The 26349-nt window shown below is 42.3% G+C and overlaps 1 protein-coding gene across 1 annotated transcript in view; it reads right to left on the bottom strand.

The window, feature by feature from the left end:
- Nucleotides 1-26349, bottom strand: part of dohh (deoxyhypusine hydroxylase/monooxygenase) — a 31700-nt gene continuing 5351 nt past the window's right edge. The window contains exons 2-5 of the mRNA XM_039767116.1: nt 19350-19637; nt 10048-10124; nt 4161-4401; nt 1-968 (exon numbers count right to left, since the gene is read on the bottom strand). Of these exons, the coding sequence (XP_039623050.1) occupies nt 649-968; nt 4161-4401; nt 10048-10124; nt 19350-19623 (912 nt within the window). The 5' untranslated portion in view covers nt 19624-19637 and the 3' untranslated portion in view covers nt 1-648. The remainder of the gene's footprint in view (nt 969-4160; nt 4402-10047; nt 10125-19349; nt 19638-26349) is intronic.

The following is a 26349-nucleotide window of genomic DNA, read 5'->3' as shown; positions in this document are numbered from 1 at the left end:
TGAAATGTCTTTACCCCTTTATTTTATTATTTGTTTCCACCTCTTCCTCTCTTTTACCATTTGCTTTTTATTTGATATGACGAGCAGACCATTTTAATATGATGACCAAACCCCAGTGTCACTCTCCAGAGGGGCGAGGGAGTTCTTCTCCATCACCAGAAGCACATGCTGTGTATGTCCAAGCTGTCCACCAGCTTCTAAACCAACCCATAAATCTCACTGTGGACCTTACTGGGTGGGCACACTTGACATTAACATCAACTCAAAGCATCAGCTACCCATACAGTGAGGTGCAAACGGATTAAATGCCATAAAGAGAAATGGACACAAAGGTCCTAGTGTCCCCTAGGGGCTTCCTTACGTGACAACACTGCAAATGACAGGTAACACTGTTGCTTGTGTACTGAAACCAGACTAGAGAATCTCCCAAAGACCTGTGTTAGTGTCATCTGTCACTGCTCGCCCTTTCTGCTAAACACACTTCTGTGATAGTAAATCAAAAAATCCCAGGGACAATCAGCATGAGACACAGAATAGGACTGAAGATGAGCAAATGTAATGAGGGCCAAGTGTAGGCCCACTCCTCTCAAGGTTACCATCACTACAGACTCCACTTGAAACTTGCCTCTCATTGTCACCACAGCGTCACTAACAGGCAGGTGTTTGGACCTGCAGTAGCCCATCTGCATACTGGAACTGATCGCTGTTCTCATACTCGTACATGTCCAGTGCCACCTCACAGCTCTCGTGCACCACTCGTTCACCATCCCCAAGATGTTTCCGTAAAATCTGCAGACAGGGTTCTTTGCCAATGGCGCCAAGGGCCTCGGCGCACTCGTGTCGCACCATGGCGTTTTCCTCCAGCTTGGACAGCGCTGTGCTCAGCTGGGGGACGCAGGCCTCGTGCTGCATCTGACCGAGGACGTAGCCGATCTCATGGCGGAAGAGGGCACTGCTACACTGCAGACCTGCAGAGGACAAGACACACACGGTTATCCACTTGGAAGATCTATCTGTGACACCAATAAGAGAGCAAAAACATTGTCACGTGAAGTGAGTCTGGATGTGTGTGCGTGTGAGAGAAGACCCTGTAGCCCTGATGTGGCCAGAATGACCTCAAGTCACCCAAAACACTAAACCGGATTACACACATTTCAAAATGTTAACTTTGGGCAATTAAAATCAAACAAGCAGCTCTCAGAATTACGTTGCTGTGAAAAAGTATCTGCCCCTTCCGGATTTTCTTTATTTTTGCTAATAACACCGTCTCCACACAAATATACTATAATACAAAAAAGACAACCTGAGTTAACACAACACAGTTTTATAATTAATCATTCAATTTAACAAAGGAAAAAAGTTCACCGATATTTAAATCATCAGCGTGAAAAAGTAATTGCCCCCTCAACTTAATACTTGGTCATGCCACCTTCAGCAGCAACAACTGCAATTGAACACTTCTGGAAACAGGAGATCATTCTTCAGCATCGCTGTGGGGGAAATTCTGGCCCACTCGTCTCTACAGAATTGTCTTAATTAAGCCACATTGGAGAGTTATTGACAAAACTGCCAGTTTAAGGTCACGCCACAACATCTCAGTGGGGTTCCAAGTCAGGACTTTGACTCAGCCACACCAAAACTTTCAATTTTTTTCCCCCTAGCCATACAGAGGTGGACTTGATCTTGTCCTACTGCATAACACAACTGCGCCTGGGCTACAGATCATGGACCGATGACCGGGCATTTTCCCTCAGTACTTTAAAGTAGAGAGCAGAATCCATGCTTCCATCAGTTATGACAAGTCACCCAGGCCTTGAAGAAGGGTATGAGGCATGGGACGAGTGTTATTTTGCTTTGTGACATCCCCCACCATAACCCCTCTTTTATGGGGGAGAAGTGAAAGCTTTAGATTCATCAAAAATTTCCATCTCTGCTTTTCGAAGGATCTTATTGTTTTAGGGTCCACTGATACTGAAAACACTGATGTCTCGATGATGGGTGTGTGGCTTGTGTGTGTCACAGTTGATTTGAGGATGGTTTGGAGCTAAAAATGACTGGGCGGAAAAACACCAAACTCGAAACTTAAGCCTGTTATGAGATGACGACGTGCTGATTAGTTTTTGAACCAAATCATGCGAGAGAAAGAGGCGCTCGAGAGGAACCCTCAAATACCGGAATTCTGCAATGAATTAGGAATTATTCTCGTCAGTGGCTATCGTAATGACTTGTTTTATGATCAGAAAGATCAGCATCAGAGCGGAAAATCATTACTGAAATGTTAGAGAAGAGTTTGGGGAACTTGGTTCCTAGGGCGCAAAGCCTACTGACGCTCACGTCTGAATTTCTTTTTGTTTATACTGTATAGGTATCTTCATGCTAATGTTTGATTTATTGTGTCTTGCATTTGTATATCTCTCTCTATTATAAAAAAAACGAGACGTGATCTTTTGAAGAGAGACAGGGAAACACGTCCCGCGAGACGGTCAAGTCACGTCGTACTTACAACCTTTGGAGGAAAGTCCCGTGATACACATGCAGAGCAGGTTAGAGATAATGTTAGTAGGAAAATTCAAAAGTCTCAAAACAAATGAGAGTAAAGATCGCATTAACATAAACAAACGGAATAATTACTCTGTGAAATAACAGAACAGCAGAAAGAGATAAAATAGTGTTTGAGGATGTCTGGGGAAGATGAGTGACGAAATGTAGATCGTACAGCAGCAGCAGCTGATCGAGCAAAGAGGAGGTAAAATAGACAACTGTTATTTGCTTCCCATTGAATCAATGCTTAAGAGGGGGTTTGGAAGAGCAACTGCATCTCCTTGGGGTACTTTCAGCCCCTCTCTTCACAATAGCGGATAGCGCTGGTGGGAGAGGGGGTATGGTTGGGGAAGGGGTTGGCAAGCAAAGCAAGCAGTGGGCAAAGCCCCCTAGTTTACTTAAATAAAATTAAAAACACACACTGCCCTCAAGAATTTTTAAATGGAAGAAGTTTGCAACAGCCACAACTCTTATAAGAGCTGACTGCACGACCAAACTGAGACCCTTGGTAGGAGAGGAGCTCAAGAGCCTGATGGCTGGCCACTCTAGCTGAGCTCCAGTGAACCGGTCTGTATGGTTGATGATAGAAACCTCCAGACGGACAACCATCAGTGTAACACTCCACCAATTTGAGACAAGGTTCTCTGGTCTGATGAAACCAAGATAAGTGCCACGTCTGGAGGAAACCTGGCACTGCACACCACCTGTGCAAGACCATCCCAAGGTGAAGCTTGGTGGTGGTGGAGGTGGTTTTAGGGGAACATCAGGCTTTGGGGTTGTTTTTCAGCAGCAGGGACTTGGAAAATAGAAAGGGTTGAAGGAAGGATGAACAGATCAAATACAGAGATGTCCTTAACGAAAGCCAGCTCCAGAGCACTTGGGACCTCCGAATGGGCCAAAGCAAAGACAACACAATAGTGAATGTGCTAGAGTGGCCCAGCCAGAGTCCAGATCTGAACCCAATCAAACATCTCTGGGAAGACTGGAAAATAGCTGTCCACTGATGATCTCCATCCAACTTGACAGAGAGCCTGACAGCATCTGCAGAGAAGAATGGAAGAAAATTCCCAACTTGTTGCCTCAAAACTAAGACTCCAAGCAGGAATGGCTGCCAAAGGTGATTAAACTAAGTACAGAGTAAACGGTCTGAACAATTTTTTAATACATTTGCAAAAATTTCTAAAATCCTCTTTTTGCTTTGTCTTTCTGGAGTACTGAGTGTTGTATGATGAGGAAAAAATGAATTTAAACGAATTTAGCACAAGGTGGTAACAAACTGTGAAAAGTGAGGGGGTCTGAGGACTTTCTGAAAGCATCGTATCTGGTGGTGCATTCAATTTCTGCTGTTGGTATTACAAGAGAGTCAAGGCAGTAAGGATTTCACTACACTGCGGACACACGGGAATAAACTTGAGGAATTTTCACAACTAGTTAGTTTGTTTGGAGTAGTTATTTATAAATCTAATGCGATACAAAACAGATTTTACCTTTTTGTCTAATTTTGCATTTAAACAAACTGTTATATGGAGAGATTACTATAAAAAAATTGGTGTTGACCATGTAGATTGCTTAATGTTTCCAGTATGGAGGAGTCACAACAAAGAGATCTTGTTACGTACCATCTGCCAATGCAAGTACAGCTTCCTCTGAGCCAATGTTTCTCAGGGCAAACATGGCACGATAGCGTTCAAATAAAGGCAAGGATTCATCTAGCAGCTCTGCCCTTAACCTTGAAACATCTCTCTCTTGGGACGGGGGTGCTGGGTCCACCGACAAGTAAGGCCCCTTCTCCAAACTGCCTTCCTGCTTTAACTGGAGCCAATCGATTCGTCTTACAGCAAGCTGACAGGTTTCTGCCACCTAGAAGATGGGGAAGACAAAACAGTTTTCCATTAAACCAGTAGTAGGAGATGTCCCTCAGTTTGACTTCTGCAGGGGTCTCTCAGGCAAGAGTAATGTTTCTGAAACCTCTGTGAGGAATAGTATGCTCTGCGCTAATGTAAGTGGTAGCTAAAGCAAAGCTAGAAAGATTGGAGATGAGAATGATCAGATAGATGTGTGGAGTATCACAAGGTAAGAGGAAGACGAATGTCGAGTTGAGAGAAAGTCTTGGTGTGGTGGCAAAAGGAGCAACTGATTAACTAAGCTGGACAAGATGGAGGTGGAATTGAAGGAGAGGAGTCCATGTTATGAAAAGATCCGGGTGTTTTACCTACATTTTGAAAGCACTGTGAAATGGGGTCGTTCAGATGCGTTTATCATCCAACTGATTGCTACTATCTCGATCACCGTCATTAAGGAGGTTGGGGACATTCACTGATAGTGTGTTGCTGTACCCACCACATGATAAATCACCTGGATTGGTGACACCTCAGCACCACACTGGAACAGTATGAGGTTTTTTTTTTACGGTGGCTGGAGTGCCAATCCTGCCACCAATCTCCAAGTTTTCACTACGGGCTGGAGGACCTGCTTGCAGAGCTGAATGCAAATTAACGTCATACCCAGGATGAAGTAATTGTAGGTTAAGGGACTTGCTCAAGGGCCCAACAGAGTAGAGTCACTTCTGGTGTTTAACACCAGAATTACCAAAGCCTACGAAAAAACCTGTAAACCTGGCCCACCTTAAATCTGTTCGCACACCTCCATCAGCGTCTTTTGTTTTGTAAATGTGTCCATAAGCACAAGTAGCAAGCAACCTGCTATCCTATCCTCCCACCGCTGCAGAAATGGCAAAAAGTTCTCCCTGCTCAAGCCTGGTTTTTCTGGGAGTGAGAGAGCGGGAGCTGTAGAGGATAAATAATATATCGTTACTTAAAACACATGCAATTCATGTGTTGGGCGTGTCTGCTTTACCAACCAGGTTGAGACATTCCAGCACGGCTTTTGCCACCTCTTTTTTCTGACAGCCAATAATAGTGTGTTGCCTGGCTGTACAAAAGGATAGTGGGAGCGACTTTAGACTATTCATCTGAATGGATGAATAGTAATTTTCTCAAGCTAAATAAAGAGAAAACTGAAATTTTAGTGATTGGCAAAAAGGGATTCAATGAGGTTATCAGAAATAAACTTGATGCATTAGGATTAAAAGTTAAGACAGAAGTAAAAAACTTAGGGGTAACTGTTGACTGTAACCTAAATTTTAAATCGCATATTCATCAGACCACTAGGACAGCATTTTTTCACTTAAGAAACATATCAAAAGGTAGACCTCTTATATCATTGAAAGATGCTGAGAAATGAATTCACGCTTTTGTTTTCAGTCGCCTACATTATTTAAACGCACTCTTCTCTGGACTACCCAAAAAGACATAAATCATTTGCAACGAGTGCAGAATGCAGCTGCTAGAATCCTAACTAGGAAAAAAAAATCCGAACACATTTCTCCAGTTTTAATGTCACTACACTGGTTACCTGTGTCATTCAGGTTTGACTTTAAAATTCTGCTTATGGTTTATAAAGCCTTAAATAATCTCGCTCCATCTTGTATATCGAAATGTCTGGCACCTTATATCTCAAATCGTAACCTTAGATCCTCAAATGAGTGTCTCCTTACAATTCCAAAAGCTAAACTTAAAAGAAGTGGTGAGGCGGGCAGCCTTCTGCTGTTATGCACCTAAAATCTGGAATAGCCTGCCAATAGGAATTCACCAGGCTGATACGGTGGAGCACTTTAATAAACTGCTGAAAACACATTACTTTAACATGGCCTTCTCATAACTTCACTTTAACTTAATCCTGATACTCTGTATGTTCAATTTCCTTATTTAATTACTCATGGTGACTCTAAAATCCGTACTGACCCCTACTCTCTTTTCTGTTTCTTTTTCCGGTTTCTTTGTGGTGGTGCCACCACCTACTCAAAGCATCCTGATGCTCCAACATTGATGGACTAAAAGCTAGAAGTCTACGTGACCATCATCATCAAGTCCTTCCGTGAGGACCCTAAATCCAAAGAGGACTGTTTCACTTATGTTCGGTTGAATGCCCAGAGGGGACTGACTGGTCTAATTAATGGTCTGGAATCCCTGCAGATTTTATTTTTTTTCTCCAGCCGTCTGGAGTTTTTTTCTGTCCACCCTGGCCATCGGACCTTACTCTTATTCTATGTTAATTAATGTTGACTTATTTTATTTTCTTATTGTGTCTTTTATTTTTCTATTCTTCATTATGTAAAGCACTTTGAGCTACATTTGTTTTGTACGAAAATGTGCTATAGAAATAAATGTTGTTGTTGTTGACTTTAGCAGCAATCTCTGCCCTTTTTTCCATTCTGTTTTAATATGTGAAACACAAGGTAACTGAAAGACCAAGCCTCTCATGTTTGCAAGGTTCAAAACTCATGTGCTCCTTATTACTCATCACTATGTTCTATGCACTCAAATTTCGCAAAGCGAACCTGCCTTATGTTTATATAGAATTTGTTTTGCTGATCTTACACCTGAATGAATACCATGGGAGTAAGACTGTGAATGTTTCTTTCGAGTTTGTGGCTATTTGCTCTTGCATACGCTTGCTGAAATTGTGTTCCTTCTGAAAACTGAGTTCTGGTGCTATTGGATTTCTCCGAGTTAACACTAAATAATAGTTCTTTAAAGCAGCTTGTGTAGTGAAACAATTACTAGAGAGTGGGGAGCCACTTTAAAGCCCACCAATGTGCAGAACCCACCTGCAGCAATTTTGGGGGTGAGAGATAGTTAGCCAATTAAAGACAGTGGACTGATTAGGGGTCTAGAATGACTTGGCCGTGGTGGGCAATTTAGACAGGACATCAGCCTATTTTTTTACTCTTTACGAAGGATCTTGATTTTACATCTCATCCAAAGGACGATGTCATTTTTACAGCATAATGTCCCCATCACTGCACTGAGGCATTGGGATCGACACACAGAGGCACAGGGTAGCCTTGCCAACACTTCTTCCAGTAGCAACCCAAGTTTTTCCCAGATGGACTCCCATCCAAGTACTGGCCGAGCCCAAATACGGTTAGCTTAAGGTGGATGATTTCTTCTGAAGTGCGTGTTTAGTAGGCCAGAATGGCCAAGCAGTGGTGGGAAATTTACCCAGGACATCTGGGGTGCACCTAACTCTTGTGATGTTTGACCACCCCACCTTGTTGTGTTCCCATGAAGACCTCTTCTGGCTGAACATTGTGTTATTTGTTTATATTATATAACTAGGGGCTCCGCCCCCTGCTCGGATATACAATTTAAAGAGATTGTCATTTTCATGGGAATTGTTACATATGCATTATTTTCAGTTTTACTTTAAACATTTTGTAAAAACAATACTTATCCTTTATTTTTGGCCCCGGGCGTGGTTAAATCTATTTTTAGCAGGACGTGTAACACTGCTCACGTTGTGAATTGTAGGGGTGGGGTCAGGATGCTGAACTCACGATAAGGAGATGCCGTTCGTTCAGCTGCTGTTGAGCTGCGTGTTCTCTTTGTCGCGCTGCGCATCGATCATTTAAAAGCCTGTACAGCAGCTGTCCTTTAGCCACTTCACATCTCTACCCCTCACACTGTTAAAGGGGGGTGGATGTAGGTACTGAACGCATGCTAAGGAGAAGCGTTCTGATCATCTGCTAGCTTGCTGCTGGCGAGCTGCGTGCTCTGCTTGTCGTTGTTTTCAGAGCTGGAAGCACATGAAGTGTGTCTGCCAAATCCATTCAAAAAAACTGCTAGGTTTGATGTCCGTGAACTTGTTTTAAATGTTGTCTCACTGCCTCGTCTCGCGTGACAAAGTGTCTCTCGCAGGATGTCAAACTGTCTTCCGAGAAGATCACGTCTCGTCTCCCTCCCAAGATTTTTTTATTTTTATAATAGAGAGATGGGATTAGAGGACAAATCAGTGTTATATTTGTGAAGCCACAGGTGCAAACAGCCGTCCTAACCTGACACAGACAGGCAGGGCACAACTTTCACCACACAGCACACGTTTCATTCTTCAGTAGGGAAGCATTTTCTGTTCCTCCCCACTTCACAGCACAGTATACAGTGGGTACGGAAAGTATTCAGACCCCCTTCAATTTTTCACTCTTTGTTATATTGCAGCCATTTGCTAAAATCATTTAAATTAATTTTTTTCCTCATTAATGTACACACAGCACCCCATATTGACAGACAAAAAAGTTCTATCTTGGAGTTTGCTAAAAGACACCTGAAGGACTCTGAGATGGTGAGAAATAAGATTCTCTGGTCTGATGAGACCAAGATAGAACGTTTTGGCCTTAATTCTAAGCGGTACATGTGGAGACAACCAGGCACTGCTCATCACTTGTCCAATACAGTCCCCACAGTGAAGCACGGCGGTGGCAGCATCATGCTGTGGGGGTGTTTTTCAGCTGCAGGGACAGGACGACTGGTTGCAATCGAGGGAAAGATGAATGCGGCCAAGTACAGGGATATCCTGGACAAAAACCTTCTCCAGAGTGCTAAGGACCTCAGACTGGGCCGAAGGTTTACCTTCCAACAAGACAATGACCCTAAGCACACAGCTAAAATAACAAAGGAGTGGCTTCACAACAACTCTGTGACTGTTCTTGAATGGCCCAGCCAGAGCCCTGGCTTAAACCCAATTGAGCATCTCTGGAGAGACCTAAAAATGGCTGTCCACCAGCGTTTACCATCCAACCTGACAGAACTGGAGAGGATCTGCAAGGAGGAATGGCAGAGGATCCCCAAATCCAGGTGTGAAAAACTTGTTGCATCTTTCCCAAGAAGTCTTATGGCTGTATTAGCTCAAAAGGGGGCTTCTACTAAATATTGAGCAAAGGGTCTCAATACTTAGGACCATGTGAGATTTCAGTTTTTCTTTTTTAATAAATCTGCAACAATTTCAAAAAATTATTTTTTTTGTCTGTCAATATGGGGTGCTGTGTGTACATTAATGAGGAAAAAAAATCATTTAAATGATTTTAGCAAATGGCTGCAATATAACAAAGAGTGAAAAATTGAAGGGGGTCTGAATACTTTCCGTACCCACTGTACAGTCCCTTCGCCTCCAGTCCTCCTTACAGGCTTTGTCCTTCTTCCTTCCGACTCTAGCCCTTGAGTAGAGGCGACTGGCCCCTTTTATAGGACACCTGGAAGGACTCCAGGTGCCCAACGACCTTCTTCCAGCAGCACTTCCTGGTGTGGCAGAAGTGCTGCCAAAGATGGCCCAGTAAACATGTAGGGCTGAGCTTCCATGCTCCAAACCTGTGGCCCCTGTTGTAAGCCAAGGGGGCTGCCCTCTGTTGGTCCAGGGAAGAAAATGTCCTGAAAAAGCTCCAACTCCCGGTCCTTCAATTGCAGGGGTGTCCCGGTCGGGTAAGGGCCCCCAGGCCGTCCGTCACAGTTAGAACTCCACTAATTCAGTCAAAAAAATCTCCAAATTGGCTCAACTTGGAGATGGCACCAGGAAGGGAATACACTTGAAACTTCCCATTGGTCAGCTCTGTTATTCCTATCTATCCCGTATCAGGGGTACACAGCATGAGGTTTAACAGATCACAATTCCTACCTCAACCACTGGATCCTCAGAGTAACGCTTCAATACATCCAACACCTTAGGGTTTCCGATGGCTCCTAGTGCTTCCCCTTTTACAGAGAGAAAAAAAATAAATGTCAAACGATTAAAAGCAAATAAATCAAACAATTTATATGATATAAAGCACCCTTCAAGGAGCAGACCTGTGGAAGAAATAAATTGCAAATATATTAAAGAATTAATTAACCCCAGGACCAGGCAGGAAGAAGCTTGTTCATTACTTGTTCATGATGAGGGATACGCTCTGTCAGAGTAGTCTGTGAAGGAATGGCCACCGAGCAAAGACACGGAATCACATTTACACACAACGGGGTTTGCACAGTGACACAACACTTGACATTTGCTCTGATTGGTTCATTAGTTTACATACCCAAAATGAAAGTCTCATTTCACTACATTTTTGTCCTCATTTATGGCGTTTGTGTGTATGTGACAAGTGGCAAGTCTTACTGAGTACATGACAATCAACCACGTCACCTGGAATGTTCTTGTTCCTTTATTGTTCACTTGACCTTTATCTGCTTTCTCGATATGCTTAAGCAGGCTTAGACTAAACATGTTTTTTAACCTTTAATGCTACTTCTAAAACAGATAAGCTATGCTTTTAATGTGGAAAGCATACCAAAACACTTTGTGTGCAATAACTATATTCCACCTGAATGACTACTTGACCCCTTAAACTTATTTATCTCCCACAGACCACAGTAAGGTATTGTCCCAATTAAACAACAGTACAATCACCACGTTCTTGCACTGGATAAGCACAAAAATGCAATTTCTGGCTGACTAAGTGATTTTTTTTTTTTTAATTTTAACAACTTTTTCAAAACTTGGCAGGATCTAATCAATAACATTTTAGAATAAGCATTTAAAATTGATCTGAGGTGGGCTGGCGCCCTGCCCGGGGTTTATTTCCTGCCTTGCGCCTTGTGTTGGCTGGGATTGGCTCCAGCAGAACCCCATGACCTTGTAGTTAGGATATAGTGGGTTGGATAATGGATGGATAGATGGATGGAGGTTATACTGGATGGATTTAAATCGATGAAGCGGATTCTCGTCCCTCTTTTTATTCTATTCATTCTGATTCATTTATCTCTTTATTTTTACTAGTGTAAAGTTTTACTCTGGTGGCCTCTCTCTCTTTCTCATGGGTGGGGGATGATTTGTTCTGAACCTAGTTTTGTTCAACTCGACTTGCTCGTATGGAATGTTATTTGATTTTAATAAAATTAATACAGCATTTAAAAAAAAAACCTTCTTTGCATCTGAGCAAAGTGGTAATTTCTAGATTACCCAGACCTTACACTTGATACCAGGCTATTCAAAATGAAAGAGCAGATTTTAAAAATTTATTTCAAACAAACTCTATAAGACAGAAACACATTCAGCACATCACTGGATAGAGGAACGTTCAAAATGTAAAAGCCCATCTAAAAGTACCAGTGAATGCCACCGAGCGCTGACTTCATTTTCATGCAAGATGGTGCTTCGCCTCATTTCCACTTGGAGGTCCGGCATTACCTGAATGACACCATTCCAGGACGATGGATTGGAAGAGGCGGACAACAAGATCTTGCTCATCGTCTACTTCACCTGGATCTCCAGACCTTAAACCCTGCGATTTTTATCTATGGGAATACATTAAAGAAAGAGTGTCTGTTCCACCTATGCATGCTAATCTTCAAGATTTGAAGACAGTTTGTGTGGAAGAATGGGTCAAAATCACACCTGAGCAATATATGGGACTCATTTCTTCATGCAGGAGGTGTCTTGAAGCTGTCATCACCAATAAAGGCTTTTCTACATGATAAGTGTGTTCAATACTTATTCCCTGTGCCATTCCACTTTACTACACATAACTTAATTTATGGACTTATTTGTTTTGATGTCTTTGTATATGTGGATTACTTAGGTTGTTACCGACATCTGCTTAAAATGTCATGTCAATAGTCCTATTAGAAATATTTACTGAGAAAAACGTTCACACGTTCAATACTTATTTTCCCCGCTGTACTAACGGCTGCACAGCAAGAAGAAACACTGACAGCAAAAAGAAAAGAAAAAGAAATCCTAGCAGTAACAGGTCAACTGTTATTTAAATAAATGTCACAAGTCGTAATACCTTTGCAGAGCAGGGACACCAGTTGAGTGCTGCAAGACCCAAGCAACTTTATCATAAGTAGTTTGTGATTTGCAGAGGCACCATGATGGAAAAAAAATGTAAAAGAATTAATAATAATAAACGCAGGGGAGAGCAGTGCAAGCACATATGGGGCTCGTAAGAGTTTTCAGGCTCCTTTTCATGGCTGCTTTTACACTACCATTTGAGAATATTAGAACACCTAAGTTTTTCCTTCAAATCTAATCAGGTGAAATGCAATGAATGACCTAAAATGGTGAAAAGGTATGCAGTAAACTGCTAGAGGTATGCAGGGCTATTCAAAATGAAAGAGCAGATTTCAAAAATGTATATCAAACAAACGCAGGCGGCACGGTGGCGCAGTGGTAGCGCTGTTGCCTCGCAGTTAGGAGACCCAGGTTCGCTTCCCGGGTCCTCCCTGCGTGGAGTTTGCATGTTCTTCCTGTGTCTGCGTGGGTTTCCTCCTAAAGACATGCAGGTTAGGTGCACTGGCGATCTTAAATTGTCCCGTGTGTGTGTGTGCCCTGCCCGAGGTTTGTTTCCTGCCTTGCGCCCTGTGTTGGCTGGGATTGGATCCAGCAGTCCAAGTGACCCTGTAGTTAGGATATAGCGGGTTGGATAATGGATGGATATCAAACAAACTGTATAAGACAGAAACACAATCCACACATCACTGGATAGAGGAACGTTGAAAGTTTGGCCCTATGGTCCTTGAGGTTGCATGCACTCAATATGAGCACCATGTGTAGCGCGACAAACATCAAAACGGTAGACATTTCTTGCCACACTCGAGTCAACTGGTCCCTAATTACTGAATTCACAGCTTTCGCAATTCGATGTCTCAAATCTTGAAGATTAGCGGGCACAGGTGGAACCTTTCAATCCATTGTCCAGGAATGGTGTCATTCAGGTAACACAGGACACAGGACCGCTTCATTTCCACTTGAGGTCTGGCGTTACCTGAATGACACCATTCGAGGACAATGGATTGGAAGAGATGGACAACAAGATCTTGCTCATCGTCTATGGCCTCCACAGGTCTCCCAACCTTATCCACCTGTGATTTTTATCTATGAGGGTATATTAAAGAAACAGCGTTTGTTCCACCTATGCCCGCTAATCTTCAAGATCTGCAACATCGTATTGAGGAAGCTGTGAATCCAGTAACTAGGGACAAGTTGACTTGTGTGTGGCAAGAAATGGTCAACTGTTTTGATGTTTGTCACACTACACATTGAGTGCATGCAACCTCAAGGACCATGGGGCCAAACTTTGAACATTCCTCTATCCAGTGATGTGCAGAATGTGTTTCTGTCTTGTACAGTTTGTTTGAAATAAATTTTTGAAATCTGCTCTTTCATTTTGAATAGCCCTGTATTATTGACTGAAGTGAAAGGTCAGCATTACGGCACAACTCAGGTAGCATTAGCTGCTTTGCCACCACAGAACTTTCAGGAGCCACAGAGTTCTTAGAAACCCAGGATCTCAGGTCATTTACAGTTCCTCCAGGGTAGGAACTTTTCCTTCAACCAGAGACATTTGTGGGTGTGGCCCTAGCAATGAATTCTGCCGATTGGTTGACTAGAACCATCTTACAAATCTCTCAGTAGTGTGGATTTTGGAGAATTATTGGTGAAGGAGGAGCGCTGCACTTCACACAGCATTACTCAACATAACCAACTTCAATGGTGGGCCACGCTCCAGCACCACATCAAAGCAATAATCCCCTCTCCCGATCACTGAAAAGTAAGAAGGGTGGGTTTTGGGGTTGTCCTGTGATCTTCTGATGGCGCTGCACTTTGCACCACATTACTCTCCATAACCGCCTCCTAGTGACCACACCATAATCACACACTACTTACAGACTGATATCGTTCCTCCCCCACACTATGCGACTCTTCAATTTCACCCTTGGGGGGTAAACATTAACATTACACAAAGTGATTGTCTGTCTGTCTGTTATACCTGCATTGTTATCACTCTTTAACTTAATACAGTAATCCCTCGCTATATCGCGCATTTTAAATGTGAGCATATCTAAATATATAACGTGGATTTTTCGCTGCTTAGCGGGTTTCTGCTTGGACATCGGGTCTTTTTATTTCTGGTACACGCTTCCTCAGTTGGTTTGCCCAGTTGATTTCATACAAGGGACGCTATTGGCAGATGGCTGAGAAGCTATCCAGAGCACGCAGTTAAGTTCCTGTGTGCTGATTGGCTCAGTGATGGATTGCCAAATTCGATTCCGCTGCATTAACCAGAAAGTCTCGTCTCACTCATTCAGCATCAACGTGTTTCGTTGCGTAAAGAGTTAACTTTTGTGCTCATTTTTGTGCATAGTCAAGCCTTTAGTTATGGCTCCAAAACGATCTGCTACTGCTTCAGGGGCCGTGCCCAAGCGCCAATGGAAGATGCTAATGATTGCCAACAAAAAGGTTAAAGTTTGGATATGTTGAAGGAAGGGAAACAGTGCGTTTACATACATAATTTCAACGAATCTTACCTAATATCTAAAAGAATACAAAGGGTTTATGCTGTGTAACTGTGCGGGAAATGTTTATAAGAGTGTGGGAGAGTTTATAAGGGCTTACAATATATAAAAATAACCATATAAACATATGGTTTTTACTTCACAGATTTGACCTTTCACGGGGATGGGTCTGGAACGTAACCCCCGCGATAGGTGAGGGATGACTGTATCGTTCTTTATCAGTATGCTGCTGCTGGAGTATGTGAATTTACCTCTTGGGATTAATAAAGTATTGATCTATCTAACTAATCTCCCTTCTGATTGTGCCAAAGCAAAAAAGGTGCAGGGTTCCATACAAAACGCACCACACTTCGCACCGCATCGTCCATCATAGTCATCTCCCTGGCGTACTTTGCCATCCTTCACATTAAAGCAATAAGTGGGGGTGTTCACTGTGAACTCCTGGATGCACCTCACTTTGCATGTCACATATTTTGTATAAAGGTCATTGGATGGAGCAGCCAGGTACCAAAAGTTGCCTACGTCATACAGGAACCCACAGCTTCCTGAAAACAAAGTTTCTGTGGTTTAACAATCCCTGTAGTTTTTTTTTTTTTTGTCCGAGTTAGTACTTAAATTCTGAGGGCGATCACCTGATTTTTCCAACTGGGAACTCATTTTACTTCATCTGTCCGATGACACAGGAATAAAGCATTTTATTCTGCAACTTTCACAGCAAATGTTTTCATCCGTCTTGGCTAATAAACACATTTAAATGAGGAGACGCCATTCAGCCAGCATTTACATACAAAATGTAATTAGCCACTAGGCACTCTGAAATAAGAAAATGATACATTATTTTTTTTAAAAGTACTTGGAAATATCAGAGAAACCGATTAGTAAAAGCTTAAGTAGAACAGGATTTTCTAAAATCCAGTGCTTTAAAACGCCGAATGATTAAGTCAGTTACAGTGCAGTGCAGTGCATTAAGGGCGATCGATTGATCTTGTGCAGCAAGTAATTAAGGTCAAGGAGTTAATGGAGAAAGGAGTTAGGGGTCAGGTGAATGAAGGCTTATTTAATGACAGGGGGGATTTTTATGGTGACGCCAAAAGGCAGAATGATCTTCAGGCAAAGAGAAATGACGTCCTTAATGTATCTGAAGAGGTGAAAATGGAATTCGGACAGGATCAGTGCTGCAGACAGGTCTTAAGGTGAGGACTGAGAAAATCAGATGTGAACAAATGCTCAACATCTCAAATAACGACATTGTATAAGGAAAAGGAATTTTGTTTACAACAGACAATAGGGCAAACTTTTTTTTTTTATATAAAATCTTTATTACAAGTGTTAAGGATGGCATGCAGAGACTGGCATCCCGACCGGGATTGAATGAAGTTTCATACCCAGCCAGGAGGCCAATACAATGGAAGGCTACACAAAGGGAATGCCAGAGGAACAAATGGAGCCAGTCCTCGAGTTTTTAAGACTTGTGCTGACCAACATTTTGTAGCCTTAATGACAAAGGATACCACAAAGTGCTGCTGCTGTGGAAAACACTCTGCACAGTCCCAATTCCAAAGAGGGCAGGTGTATCTTCACCCAATGACTTCAGACCAATGCCCTTACATCCCACATCATGGAGACCTTCGCGAGGCGAAACCTGTCCTGGACAATACGAGTCCTCTTGTGAAGCACCAATTAGACGCACTACACTTTGCTTATCACGTAAAGACTGGCAATGCAATTATCTATCCGCCCCACAAGGCTGGCAGCACCGTGACGATTACATTTTTTGATTTCTCCAGTGCCTTATATACCATTTAGCCATACATATTAAGGAGGAAGCACAGGGATGGATGGATGGATACTTTATTAATCCCACGGGGAAATTCACATACTCCAGCAGCAGCATACTGATAAAAAAACAATATTAAAAAGTGATAACAATGCAGGTATAGCAGACAATAACTTTGTATAATGTTAACGTTTAGGGTGGAATTGAAGAGTCACATAGTGTGAGGGAGGAACGATCTGCCGCTGATGCTGCTCCTCTGTCTGGAGATGATCCTGTTCAGTGGATGCAGTGGATTCTCCATGATTGACAGGAGTCTGCTCAGCGCCCGTCGCTCTGCCACGGATGTCAAACTGTCCAGCTCCGCGCCTTCCTCACCAGTTTGTCCATGCGTCAGGCATCCCTCTTCTTTATTCTGCCTCCCCAGCACACCACCGCGTGGAAGAGGGCGCTCGCCACAACTGTCTGATAGAACATCTGCAGCATCTTATTGCAGATGTTGAAGGACGCCAGTCTTCTAAGGAAGTATAGGATATAGGATATGCAGGTATGGAGTTTTTGATAATGGACTCTTTGTCCGGCATTTCTTGGAATTAACGGACTGGGTCTTCGATATGGATGTGAACAACATGGAAACACCACAAGGAACAGTCCTGTCCCCTTTTCTCTTCCATATGTAAACCTTTTGACTAGAAGTATAACACTAGGTCATGTCGCTTACAGAAATTTGATAATTCTGCACTTGAGAGACTGGTTCCAAAGTTAAGTCCTGAAACTAAATTAGAGTGTTTTGGTAAGGGTGGAATGGCAGCTCTATGGCTAAGGATCTGTGTTGGTATCTACAAGGTTGCCAATTCAAATCCCATTACTGCCACAAGGGGTCCTAATCCATTGGGCCCTTTACCTGAAAAAACGCTCCAGAGGAGTTGTATAATGGCTGACCCTCTGCTTTAACCCCTGTAGGTCACTGGAAAAGGGAATATTCCCTCGAGGATTCTCAAAGTATATCAAATCAAAGTCACAGCAGCTTGATGATCATGGGAGAAAAATGATGGCTTGCGAAGAAAAAAGTACGACCACCACCCCTACTGTGAAATATCAAGGAGGCTCACTTATATTATGGGGCTGCTGTGCAGTCTCGATACTGGGACACAATGAAATGAGAAGATCACCTGAGAAAGTATGGAGTCGCGACATGGATCAAATAACAATACGGAGCAAAAAAAATAACAGGACAACAGGCCAATTAGGGCGGAGTGGTTGCTCTGAGGCTAAGGATCTGTGCATGGTATCCCGAAGGTTGCCAGTTCGAATCCCCGTCACTGCCAAAAGAGATCCTACTCTGCTGGGCCCTTCAGCAAGGCCCTTAACCTGTAATTGCTCCAGGGGTGCTGTACAATGGCTGACCCTGCGCTCTGACCCCAAGTAGTATGCGAAAACTAACAAATTCCTAATACAAGAAATTGTATAAGGCGAGATAAAGAACAAAAAAAATAACCTTGGTAAAACCCAGAAGGCGGCTATAAAATTGGTTATTCTCATAAATAAAGTTTGTCTATTGTGACAGACGGCTGGCAGCTCAACCCGGCTGGGACGACCACAGAATGTAAAGATGGGGGAAGGCAACCTCTTTGGGACACTACATTCCCCAAGACGTTAGATGGCAGCTTCCCTGCAGTGTAGCAGTATCCCGGATTCCCGAAGGGCACCATGGGACATGTAGTTTTAGGGCTCGCTTATACTTAATGCTCAGAACACGTACACATCATGGCTGCCACACATTCCCAGCATTCATTTGACGCGTCCTCTGAACAGGCCTTTAGAAATTAACATGACGCGTGCACATGTTGTAGTGCCAGCAAAAAGTCGGAGGGGTGCAGTGTGATAAAAGTTGGAATGTGACGTCAGAGTCTCTGTTTACTATTTACATGTGACAGAAAGCTGCTATGCAGATCCAACGAGATCTACATGCGCGCTTCGATGTTTGATGAATGATCTGATGTGGTGAAGCAAAATGTCGACATACAGATGCATTCGTGGTGCATTTATATTCAAGAGTCACATATTCCCGATCGTAATGACATGATACATTTTAAAAGTCTCACATACCACCTTTTGTGCCGTCTTAAATTTTTTCTGGGGCTTTCTCCTGATCCTACAGCAGCAATCGCCACACAGAACACATTAAATGTATGAGATCTTGCACTGCCACCTGGTGGATTCTTCCAGATTTATGTAAAGTATGCGCGCAAGTACGTATATAGCAGGAGTGTCCGCTGGAGCATGCATCGCGTGAAGTATAAACCTGGCCTAATACCACAGCCCTTCTGGGTACCGTGGGTGCAGCCAGGGGACACTGAATGAGAACCTGGGGAGTCATGTCTCACCCATAGCCCGGAAACGAAAGCCCAGAAAAACTCAAGTTCTGACCCGTATATATATATATATATATATATATATATATATATATATATATATATATATATATATATATATATATATATATATATATATATATATATATATATATATATATATATATACACACACACACATATATACAGGACTGCAGAGAACCCAGCAAGCAAGCCCGAGTCGGATGGAGGTGGACAAAGCTGCTGGGAGGTGTGGAGGAGAAAAAGAGAATATTGACATTATTGTTGCGTTTACTTGCTTGTTTATTGGTGGCTGTGGTGCTTGGAGGGCATTGAATAAGAAGAAAGGATCAATAAATTACTTCTTAGTGATTTGACCTAATGCCCTGTGTGTGTCTGTCTGTTGGGTTTATGGAGCAACAGTGCCACCTAGCGTCCACACTATCTATATAAAGTGAGACACCTCTGTGTCACGTACCATCTGGCATTACATACCTGCCTCATGCCTCACCATCGGCTCCTGACTTGTGTCTTCCAGCACCCTAATTAGGGTCGGAATGGCGTATTCGTTCTGCATCTGGCCCAGACAGTAGGCTAACTCGTGCTTGAGGAGAGCAGAATCGTCTGAGAATGTGCGAGATATCCAGTCGATGGATGCATTGCCCCCCAGGTTCCTCAAGGTGAAAAGCGCTCTGAAGCGGGCTTTGAGAGGCTGCCGTGTGTCTAGCAGCACCTTACCAATGGCTTCAATCTCCTTCTCGCTGGCCATTTCTCCAAAGTTTTCTGCAGACATAAAAAACACACACAAAAAATGAGGCTTCAAAGGAGGATGAAACAAAATTAAAGAAGGGCAGTAAGGGCAACAATAAAAGTCATGCAATACGTAAATAACGTGTGAGGTGTTAGTATCCAGAAAATGTTTGGTTTGCTACACCAGATCCGTTACTTTCCTTTGTCTGCCATCTCCATGGATTTCAATCAACGTCCCTCAACTTATCTACAGCATAAGTGCCTGCTTTTGCACAACAGGAGTGGGAGTTCCATCCCTCTCCGATATCAACAATAGGAAAAGTAAGGTGTTAGGAAGTGGCAGTGCAGGATTAGGAGAGATTATTGTGCGCCATCATTCGATGACGGTGTAAGAGCCATTTCCTAGTTATGCAATATTCATAGATATTTTACTAAGATGACAATGCATAATCTATGGGAGGTTCCTGAAACCCCCATAAAGTAGAATTGTAATGGTATATTCTGGCCATTTCTAATAGCTTTGACGTTTAAAACGTACAGAAGAAGTTAAGAATCTTTTTAAAGAACTTTTAAGTACTGAAATAACTAAAATTTCTCAAGAAAAGCTAAGTTTAGAGACGATACATTTTCCTTTTTTTTGCCTTTTATTCTACACATGTAACAACTTTTTTCTTTATTCTTGTGTGAATTATTTGCTTTTAACTTTCACTAAATATTTTTTAAAAACAAACTTTTGGACTGAGAGATTTCTTTAGCCGTGCTTGATCTCGCCGTATACTTCGGCAGCTACAGACGGTGATGTGGCACACAACTTGTTTCCTGGTGTGTTTATTTAGCAACCAAAATGACAACATTTTTTAAAGAGATTTTTCCCTCCTTCTACAACCACTACCTTCTTCCAATGACCTGTCCCCCGGGATCATTCCTACTGCATCATTAACAACTACCACCACTTCAACTGTTATGGCCAGTGATGAATCCACCTTTAAACATCCATATAGGATTTTTTTTTCTTGGTGCAGAAAGAATTGTCTGCAACTTAACATCAGCAAAACCGAGGGACTGCTGAGTAACTTTTGCCGCACCAATGGGCCTCCACATCCAGTCACTTTTCAGAGAGTGCACACTGCTACATGTTCTTGGGGGTCCACATCAACAACACGCTGAGTTGGTGTCAAAACACAGAGGAACTACATCAGAAGGGGCTGAGGCGACTATTTCCTTCTTAGGAGACTGCTCTTCTTGGATCAGTGTAGTGGCATCCTTCACATCTCCTACAACAGTGTGATGTGCTGAGCTAGCAACATCACTTCAAGAAAGGCCCATCGAATCAACAAACCGGTTATGAAGGCAGGCTCAATTATGGGATGCCCTGTGGTCCTGCAGGAGGTGTTACCCAATATGAGAAGGAAGACAAAACTTAGTGCCATTATGAACAATGCTTCACATCCTCTCTGTTACACTCTTAACTTTGAGGACTTTCAACCAAGGAAGTGTGCAAAGACATGTGACTGCTGAGCTTTTATACCAGGATCTCTAAACCCTTTTTTTTTTTTTTGACACAAATCAAATCTTTCCCTTTTTAGTGTCTTCAAGGCCTAAGGGGCGGAGTGGTGGCTCTGAGGCTAGGGATCTGCACTGACAATCGGAAGGTTCCTGGTTCGAATTCCATAAACGCCAAAAGTGACTCTATTCCGCTGGGCCCCTGAGCATGGCTCTTAACCTGCAATTGCTCCATCCTGGGTACGACGTTAATCTGCATCCAGCCCAGCATGTAGGGAAACCTGCAGGGAATAACCTGGGTTGGCAGAATTGGCACTCCAGCCACCATAAAAAACCTCACTGTTCCATTCCATCCGAACTAAAGTGGTGCTGAGGTGTCACCCGTCGCACTGGCTACCCTCATGTCCAAATCTGGAATCCTGAGTTGGTTTGTCATGTGGTGGGTGTGGCAGTATGCTGCATCAGCGCCTGCTCCTAACCTCAAGGCCAATTCCTTATTGAATTCTCTAATGATCATCAAAGAGGGGCGGGGGTAAGGTCCCACTTGGAGAAATTTTGGGGGGTAATCAAGGGGAGCAATGTCGATTGCTTTATAAACCCACTGTGTGTAGTACTTCATGAACGATCTGTGACCCATTATCACTAAATACAACAGTGACACAATGGCAGCAACCCAAGACCCATAGTTTTAAGAAACCCCACATTAGCTGCCAAGTCAGAAGCTTTTTTTTTTTTTTATATAAATACTAGGAGGCTCTGCCCCCTGCTCGCATCGCTCACTCGCCCACCCCCGGGTTTGGTTTACCGGATACACAATTTAAAGAGATTGTTATTTTCATGGGAATTGTTACATATGCATTATTTTCACTTTTGTTTTAAAACGTTTGTAAAAACAATATTTTATTTCCGGCCACAGGCGTGGTTACATCCCTGTCTCGCAGGACTTATAACGCTGTGCGCGTTGTGTTGGGGGGAACACACGCTAAGGAGAAGTAGTTGGGTCACCTGCTGTCTTTCTGCTGCCTGTTCTGCTTGTCTCGCTGCCCGATCGTTTCAAAGCCTGTACAGCAGCTGTCCTTTTGCCGATTCGCATCCCTGCCGCTCAGGTTGTGAAGGGGTTTGGGGAGTATGGGGCGAGGGTTATTTTGGCTGAATGCACACCAAGGAGAAGCATTCTGATTATCTGCAGGTTTTTTGTTGCTGGCGAGCTGCGTGTTTTGTTTGTCTCTTGTTGTTTTAAGAGCTGGGAGCACATGAAGTGTATCTATCAACAGCAGTCCAACAACTGCTAGGTTAGATGTCCGTGAACTTGTTTGAAATGATGTCTCACTGCCTTGTCTCACGTGACGTCGTAAAAACAATACTTGTCCTTTATTTCTGGCCCCGGGCGTGGTTAAATCTCTCTCAGGACGCATAATGTTTGGCTGAACACATGCTAAGGAGATGCTGTCGGATCATCTGCTGTCGCGCTGCTATCAGTCTTCCGTGCTGTACTCTGCCCTCCCTGAATTGGACCCAACAGTCACTTAAAACCAAAAAGGCTTCAACCTGGCTGGGACGCTACAATACTTTCGAATTTTACTGCTTTAATATTCTTTACCTTTCTCTGAATGTGTATCGCGCCATCGTTTGTTTGAGCCTTTCGAGTTCAACTGCTTTCATTATCTCTTATCTACCTTTTTTTCTCTCCAAAGCTTTTGGGTCTCTGGTCTCCGCACTGCTCTTTCTTCTCTGCTTAGTCGTTGATGTTTCATCTAGAACGTGTTGTCCTTTATATGTGCTGACAGCACAGGATCTGTGTGTGCTACGTGCCTTTAGACGACTGAGTGTTATTTGATATTTTTTGCATCTCGCGGGTCTTTTAAGTGTCTTCTGAGAACTTCCAAGAAGATCACGTATCGGTGCCCTGCTTTTCCTTTCCAGGATTTTTTTTTAATAATAGAGAGATTTTATTTAAAGGCACCTTTCACAGAACTTAAGGACGTCTTACAAAACACATTAATAGCAACAGTCACAATGCAGAATAAATAAAAAATTTAAGTTACAATAAAACCAGATGATAAAAATTAAATCATATTAACTAACGTTTAAAGCAAACAAAATAAACAAGCTTAAAGAAGTGTATCTTAAGCCAGGATTTAAAGGTAGGAAGAAAGTCGATGTTATGGATCTCTTGTGGGAGAGAGTTCCAGAGACAAGGGACCACTCGGCTGGAAGCTCAAGACCCCACAGCAGTGTAGCAGTCTGAATAAAAGCCAGCTAAGATTCACACTGCCTGTTGACAGTAATTTATTTATTTATTTGTGGGGACCTCAGGAACGCACCCAGCCTTGGCCTGACTCACGCACACTTCCTCACAGAGACAAAGAAGCAAACGGCATTAAAACAGAAACTGACGAATGCATTAAACAATAACAAATTAAATCTAACCACACAAACTAAAACGATCCCAATCCCAGTTCCCTTTCTGGTGAATCTTATAAATAAAGCAGACTGTAACAATCTTGCGGTCTTCTATATCAGTGGTTCCCAAAGTAGGTGTTGGGACCCTCTGGGGGGTCGCGAGATGATTTCCAAGAAATCAAATACTTTTTTTTAAACTTTTTAGAAATTCATTAATTTTTTAGAAAAAACATTTTGTATGTTGGATGTACTGATGCCGTTTTGCACCACCTACTTGTGCGAAAAGACTTTTTCGGCACTCACGTACATTAAAAATAAATACAGGTCACGACTGAACTTGGAGGATGATCTCCGAGTCGCGGTCTCCAAAATTAACCCAAGAATGGACTTCCTGTGCTCCAAGCATTGTGCCCACCCATCTCATTAGGTGAGGTGTTTTGTTGAAATTAAACAAATGAGTAAATAACAATTTTTTAAAAAGTTATATGGTTGTTAGAGCGTTATGTTCTTTTTTGTTGTCATGCTTGTTTGGATAGGATATTTTGTTGAAATTAAACAAATGAGTAAATTACTATTAAAAAAAATTATATGGTTGTTAGACCATTGTGTTCTTTCGTGTTGTAATGCTCATGTTTGGATAGGCCTATTGGCGCATGTGCACTGTTGCGTGCAACATTTGCATATTTTAACCACTTCCGAGGATAGTGGGGGGTCACGAGTCACTGGCACGGTTATTTTGGGGGTCGTGAGCTGAAAAATTTGGGAACCCCTGTTCTATATAGAGGTGCATCTCAATAAATTAGAATATCGTCAAAAAGTTCATTTATTTCAGTAATTCAATTCAAATATTGAATATATGCAGATTCATTACACACAGAGTGATACATTTCAAGTGTTTTATTTCTTTTCATTTTGCTTCTCATGGCTTATAGGTAATGAAAATCCAAAATTCAGTATTTTAGAAAATTATGAAATTGTGAAAAAATTCCACACTGTTGACTCCTGGTGTCCCACTCAACTCAGCTAATTAACCCAAAACACCAGGGGCCTCATGCATAACACCGTGCGTAGAATTTGTACTATAACACGACGTGAGCACAAAAGCCGAAATGTGCTTACGCACAGAAAAATCCAGATGCAGGAATCTGTGCGTACTCCAACTTTCACGTTCTTCCGCTCCATAAATCCCGGTCAGCGTGAAAAGTAACGCTCGTGCACGCGCCTCCTGTCCCGCCCCAACTCCTCACAGAATTACGCCTCTTTGAATATGCAAATCAATATAAATCGCCCTTAAAGCTCAGCCTTCTGTGAAAAGACAATGGGAAAATATAAGAATTTCAGCGAATACCAAGTGGAGGCAAAGGAAAAACATACTATTTGTTGGTGTAAACAGTGGAATAATCAAGAAAAGGAAGCTGATCGAGTGACATAGAGTGTTGGAGAAACTTGACAGCTTAAGTTCACAAAGTCGCACGGTGCCTGAAATAAAAAAGAAGAAGTCACATATCCAAGTCGCCATGAAAAGGCGAGTCGTAGCCCAACGTCTGAGTGTCATATGAAAGCTTATTAGGGTACAGAGGGAAAAAAAATAGGCACACAGTAGGAAAAAAGCAGGAAATGTTAACTTTAGTCTCGAAATTTCAACTTTAATCACGTAGTTTACTTTGTCATTAAAGTAGAATATCATAAGCTTCATCTTAAAATCGATTAATTTACTAGTTTCTCAAATCCTATTGTAACTAAAGTAAAACGTTAAATGCTTTGTTTTGTATTTGATCGTCTTTGTGCTCTGTTTGTGAATCACTACTTGCTTCTTAAACCGGCTCTCTTCCTCCGACTGGACACAGAGTCCATTACATTCGTGATATTACAGCTCTCTGAATAACTAAAATACTGAGATGTATACGTGATATCATTTTCATGATGACAGGAGTTAAAGCACGTTATTAAACATGGGAACACGGTGGCGGTACTGTCTCTTTCAAACGTACTAACCTCTAATTCCTGTCCTTCCTTTTCTTTCTCCAAATACCGAATTGCCACACAATCAGCTCTGTAAAAGACGTTAAGCCATCTGTAAGCTTACAACGGTGATTCTTCAAAACTTTTAAGGAACACTGAAATATCTTTATAGTACGTGTTTAATTATTCTATCCATCTATCCTTCCAGCATACAGCAATCAATCAGGATCAATCTGTGAACTAGCTAGCGCTGCGGCACCGTGTCCTCACATGTTGATTTATTAACAATACAGATTACTTAAATGAAGTTAAAGTTTTATCTATATAATATAATCAACATATTTTGCTGCATTTTATCTTTAAACATGATATCGTCATCATATGTAAATACGCGCTTTATAAAGTGGTGCAGGTTGTGCAATATTATAACTGTAGTGCAAGTTTACAGTGAGGTGTACTTATAAGTAATAACAGTTCTACAAGGAGCACTTGTTGGGCTGATTCACTGTTTAAAGTTCTTGAGATGAAACTGTGTCTGAACTGCGAGGTCCGTAAAGGAAAAACTCTGAAGCGTTTTGCCGTGGCTGAGGCAGAGTGTGCTTGATGCTGTATACCGATAATTCTCTTTCCGATCAGATGCTGCTGTGATTCACACTCAGATACAGTGATATAAATACTCCGAGTGGTGCAGTGAGAGGAATATGGAAAAAGATGATCCGCTGTGGCAACTTCTAACGGGAGCAGCTGAAAGAAGATGATGCAATGAGAGTAACAACTCTAAAGCAGTTATGGTATTTGGAATACTATGGCTATTCCCTGGACCATTATATTGTTACAGGTTAATTACAATCAGATGCATCTCTATATATAATCTTTA

This window comes from Polypterus senegalus, chromosome 10 (genome assembly GCF_016835505.1).
Source record: "Polypterus senegalus isolate Bchr_013 chromosome 10, ASM1683550v1, whole genome shotgun sequence".
NCBI classification, from domain to species: Eukaryota; Metazoa; Chordata; class Cladistia; order Polypteriformes; family Polypteridae; genus Polypterus; species Polypterus senegalus.
Note: the sequence above shows the minus strand (reverse complement) of the source record. Positions and strands in the feature narration are given on the sequence as shown.